This window comes from Arachis ipaensis, chromosome B03, assembly GCF_000816755.2.
Source record: "Arachis ipaensis cultivar K30076 chromosome B03, Araip1.1, whole genome shotgun sequence".
In the NCBI taxonomy this organism is placed as follows: domain Eukaryota; kingdom Viridiplantae; phylum Streptophyta; class Magnoliopsida; order Fabales; family Fabaceae; genus Arachis; species Arachis ipaensis.
The window spans coordinates 15,980,608-15,986,302 of NC_029787.2; the positions used below are offsets into that span (position 1 = coordinate 15,980,608).

The 5,695-nt window shown below is 31.5% G+C and overlaps 2 protein-coding genes across 2 annotated transcripts in view; both read right to left on the reverse strand.

Annotated features, from left to right (window-relative positions):
• Positions 443–940, reverse strand: LOC107632732. The gene has a single exon (XM_016336394.1). The coding sequence runs from the start codon at positions 938–940 to the stop codon at positions 443–445; it is 498 nt and encodes a 165-aa protein (XP_016191880.1).
• LOC107634291 overlaps positions 5,147–5,695 on the reverse strand; it is a 6,818-nt gene continuing 6,269 nt past the window's right edge. Inside the window, exon 2 of the mRNA XM_016337832.2 lies at positions 5,147–5,332. The gene's annotated coding sequence lies outside the window, so the exon portion shown is untranslated. The remainder of the gene's footprint in view (positions 5,333–5,695) is intronic.

Consider the following 5,695-nt stretch of genomic DNA (forward strand, 5'->3'; position numbering starts at 1 on the left):
TGGGTCAGGTCCAGTAGAGGGACATGGAGTTGGTCACCAGTACAACCTACGAACAGATGTCTGTCCACCGAACAGGTTTACTCCGTCAACTGTTGACAAGATTGTGAACAAGACAATGGGATTTTTCAAGAAGAAGCCGTGACTTGATTAGTTGTATTAGTTGTATGCATCTTCAGTTGAGTCAAATTTAGTCTATATAATCTTTGTATTAGTTGTAAGCGTCTTCAATTGAGTCAAACTTAGTCTATCTAATCTTTGTATTTGTTGTATGCGTCTTCAGTTGAGTCGAACTTAATATTATCTACTCAGTATTATCATTCGAAGATTCAATATTTGAAATTTCTATTAGTTGTAATTAACTTAATTGGTACATTAACTTAGAAATACATTGGCTTGGAAATGCGTAAACTTAGAAATACATTAACTTTGAAATACATTCACCTTATGAACCACCACTACCACCAACCCCACTCGGTCCAGCACGTTGAGGACATCTACTATGACTATGACCCTGCCTCCCGCAAAGACGGCATACCTGTGGCCCACGCATTTTCCGTGAATCCATTTCATTCAAATAACGAGTTGATTTGGGATGACCTTTTAATGTTCGTCTCAGGGCAGGATTTGCGATCATCGTTGGTCCCTGGTAATCAGTCCACGTCGCCGTGTCGCCCACGGGGACAAACTCAATTTTATAGATCTTGCAAATTTGCGATATCTTGTACACATTACTGACATACACCTGCCAATCGAGGCGCTGGTTAGCACAACACGCAATCACATGGCGACATGGAAGTCGCTCCACCTGAAAATGCCCACAGTCGCATTTTCGTCGTGCAAGATTAACTACTAACACTCGTCCACTTGACATTTCACGCACCTCAAATACCTCGTTTCTTCGATCAAATCGGTGCACGATTTTGTTTCCTACACGCTGCATATTTGCCTCTATCCGCTAAGTGGCAAACTCAGAATAAGTAAATCCAGCACGCTTGCGCTGGTAAGTCTCGGAACTCTTCTACGTAAACAGCTCGTTTAACCGATAATATGTTGCTCGGACGAGCGCCAAGACAGGCAGATTTCTGGCACCCTTCAACACAGAATTAATGCACTCCACAAGATTTGTCGTCATGTGACCCCATCGATGTCCCTCGTCAAATGCCAACACCCGTTGAGGTAGCTCGATATTGTCGCACCAACAGGCATATGCCTCGCCTCGTTCTTGAAACCTCTTGTAATTGACATTGTACTCCTCCACCGTCTTTGAATACCCAATGTTGACTACAAACTTTTGCAAATATCGGACCTTGAATTCTCTTAAGAAGTTGCTACCAATGTGCCAAATACAAAACATGCACTATGCTCTCAGAGGTTTCCAATCTCCTCCATTACGATTTACTGCTGCCCGGATTGACTCATGATGATCCGAGATTATACCCACACCATCTCTTCTTACAACATGCCTTCGTAAATTACTAAGAAAAAAGTGTCACGCATCAGCGGTCTCACCCTCTACAATGGCAAAGGCAATGGGCACGATGTTTTAATTCTCGTCTTGTGCAACTGCAACCAAAAGGTAACCTTTATATTTTCCATATAGGTGGATCCCGTCAACTTGAACCAGCGGCTTGCAATATTTGAAGTCTCTAGTGCATGGATTAAAACTCCAGAATAGCCGATGAAGTATTCTAACACCCGCCACCTCTTCACTCCCATTATACACGGGTCGTGTTTCTATTTGGACTTGTGAACCAGGCATCTTTTGAACCATTACCGAGAACCACAATGGCAGAGCTTCGTAAGATTCTTCTCATCCACCGAAAACTTTTGCTATCGACTTCTGCTTTGCCAACCAACCCTTTTGGTAACTAATAGTGTAGTTGAATCTTGTCTGGACTTCCAAAATTATAAATTTCACAAAGCCCGTACTGTAGTTTCGCAAATGTTATAGTACACAGAACCACAAACAAATATGTACTCTCACAAGCAAAGCTCACGCCCTCATATATATTACGTAAAATCTCACCGTTGTGGTAAACCACTATATTTGCAGTGCCATCAATGACACAACAGAGAAAAATACCTCGCAGAGGACTCGCCTCCTCTCTTTTAACGCAGTAAAATGGTAATGAGCTCCGACTTTTGTAGGTAGAGGACTCACCTCGCAGGTTCCGTGTTGCAAAGTGATCTAATCCACGTCTGCCACGTGTCAATCATGCAGGGTGCGTGTTGCACCGATCTGCTCCACGTGTCCATCTCGCATGCTGCTTGCTGAGTCAGCACGCTACCTGCGTGTTGTACTGCACTCTCTGTAACACCCACCCATATGTATATACGCTAAAATGCTCCATTTCCAGGCATTATTCAATTATTTTTTTCATATTGAAATTATTTAGCCAAAATATCACATCTTTACATTTATCTTAAAAATTAAAAGTTAAAACTTAAAAGTAAATGGTATTAGTATTTGTTCTTGCGGTGACAACGTGATTATTGATTTATTAAATTTTCTATTTCTTAATAAATGCATGTCAGAATCAAAAGGTCGCAAGACATATAAAAAAAGAATGACAACAATGATGAATATTTGTAAGTGGAACAGTTATTTAATTCTCTCACGATCAGTAGTTATTTAACTCTTTTGTGGGTAAATGGCTTTTTTAATAAAACAAAATTATATTATTACTATTTTGTCCATAAATTTAGTTCATAAAATGAATTATTCGAAGACAAATGATATCTATAAAATTTGGACACCAAACTCTGGCATTCGCTTTAATATTGGTATATAAAAGTTAAAAGTTAAAACTTAAAAGTAAATGGTATTAGTATTTTTGAACAAAATTAAAATAAAAAGATAAAAAAACTACTGAAAAGGATAATATTAAGTTTGAGTTATGCTACGTGTACACTAAAATTAGCCACCAAAGTCAGCCACCAGTATAAAATACATGTTAGAATATAAATACACATTGAAAATAAATTAAACTACACATGTATTTATACACAAATACATTGGTGGTTGATTTTAGTGGCTGATTTTAGTATACAAATAGCATTTTTGATTAAATTTTATGTTCTTTTGTACTAGAATATTACAATTTATTAGATTATTATATCATCTTTGTACTATAGAATAAAAAGTAAAATTCTATATCTTCTTGTTGTTACTTATTTTACTTTATTTTTATTACAGTTTATTATATTATTATATTATTTTTGTACCATATAACAAAAAGTAGAATTTTATATCTTCTTGTTATTACTTATTTTACTTTATTTTGGCTATCTAAATTAGCCTGTATAATATTGTGAAGGTTGAAACGGTTAAAAAACATATAATAGAAAATTTAGATATTTATTGTGTTATCAGGTTATTTAAAAAAACTAATTAATAGATGTTATTATCCTACCACGTCTTTAATGTTATATGTCAATCTAATATTCAGTACAAAAAATAATATTAACCAACATAGAACTGATTAAAATTTTAAAATATAATTAGCAAAATATCCATGAAAATTTTTTCACTTTATTATTGATAGGTACAGATTTTGTTGCATCTTAAATGCCAATCAAATAATCAAAATTATATGTCAAACAAATAATATTAAATTAATTAATTTTTTTGCAATATAAATTATTTATTTTAATAAATGTCAAAAGTCAAAACTCTACCTGTTAATAGTTTAGAAAATAAACATATCAATATTTTAACAAATCATTAGTAGTTGCAAATTTTTTTTGCGTCTTTTTTTATGTCAATCAAATAAGAATTTAATTTTGATATCCTATTAGTATAAAATAATTTTACACATTCATCTAATTACACAACGTCATTAAAATTAAACTCATCAAATAATCAGGGCTATATATCAAACAAATAATATTGTGGAATACAAAATTACTAAATTTTTTGTTGTATAATTTATTTAATTTAATTTAAAAATAAATATTTATGTACTCAAATTTTAATTATAATACTTTACATAATCAATTATTTAAAAAATTAAAAAAATAATATCATTAAATACAAAACAGTTTTAAAAAAAATGAAATTTTAAAAGGTAAATATTAATGTACTCAAATTAAAAAAAAATATTCTACATAATTAATAATTTAAAAAAATTTAAAAATAATTTTATCTTGTACAAAACCATTTAAAAAAATAATTTTATCTTGGCAATGGAATTAGCCTAGAAATTGTATAGCTCTCTTGTCGAATCATCTCCCGATAATTTGCACGCCTTCTAGCTAGGTGATGTTGCATTTGTTCTTACGGTGATAACGTGATTATTGATTTATTAAATTCTCTATTTCTTAACAAATGCATGTCATAATCAAAAAGTAGCAAGACGCATAAAAGAAGAATGACAACGTGGAGCAGTTATTTAATTCTCTCACAGAATCAGTAGTTATTTAACTCTTTTTGGATAAATGACTTTTTTTTAATAAAAAAACAAAATTATATTATTACTATTTTGTTCATAAATTTAGTTCATAAAATGAATTATTCGAGGATAAATGATGTTTATAAAATTTGGACACCAAATTTTAGTATTCGCTTTAGATATTAGTTTAGATACAGTAAAATAACTATTTAAAAATTTTAAAACACACAAGTGAGTAAACAAAAGAGTTAACGTGTCACTTAACATTTTAATTAAGTATGTTGTTAATAGAACTAGATAGAAGGGATAACGTGAATAAACTTTTAAAATTTAAAAGTTCAATATGAGTCAGTTGAAAATCAAAAAGACAATTTAAGACTGATTTTATAATTCAAAAATTATTTTAAATATTAACTCAAAAAAAAAAAAAAGAAAGCAATAACTCAAACGAGGCACTAAGGCAGCTTGAAAACTATAAATTGATTCATATTTAATATTACATGTTAGTACATGTTACTGAATATCACTGTTCCCTTAAGCAACTTCACTAACTAATTAAAAAGCCCAACCATACAAGAAAATTATATGCATCATTATGCAATGACAACTACCAAATTTACGAATAAAAGACACTCAGCTTTCTTTTTCAACTCATAAAAAAAAAAAGACACTAAGCTAGCTACACTAGACCTCCTTGCCATTCAAATTTTGAAGTTACAGCATAGCTGTTTACAATTTTTGTTTAATTTGTTCAAATTCTAATATAATTCCATGTTATGTTGCATGTGTATTTTTCTGTCGTTGTTAAGAGTTCCAGAGGGATAAGCCTCTTCGTACCATATATATATATATATGCCCCCAAGAAAGTTTAATAGGGACTATGAACAATATGCATCAATTCCATTTAGCTACATATCCTCCTGTCTTCACTGAAATTCCACCTGTGAGAATAAAATAAATGAGATTCAACTACTTATTATCTAAATTGCTGAATCCAATAAGAAATTGTTTTCTTGGCCTTTTTAATATAATAGATAAAAAATTTGTGTAATGTATATGCGTACGTATCAATAAAAATGTAAAATAATGTGCTGTAAGAAATTATGTGAACTAAAGATGTTATAAACCAACATCTGTCTCAACTGCTAATAGGGACTTGATTGCAAGGAATCAATGCATTTATGATTTAATAGAAACAATATTTCCTAACAACCAAACAAAAAGACAAATTAAAAACGCCTGTCTCACATATTAAGATTGAAGCAGATTAGTAGAAACAAAAAATATATAATATAATATAAAAT

Excerpts from the sequence above, each read along its gene's own strand:
- LOC107632732 (XM_016336394.1), bottom strand. The coding sequence starts at position 940 with ATGCAGCGTGTAGGAAACAAAATCGTGCACCGATTTGATCGAAGAAAC.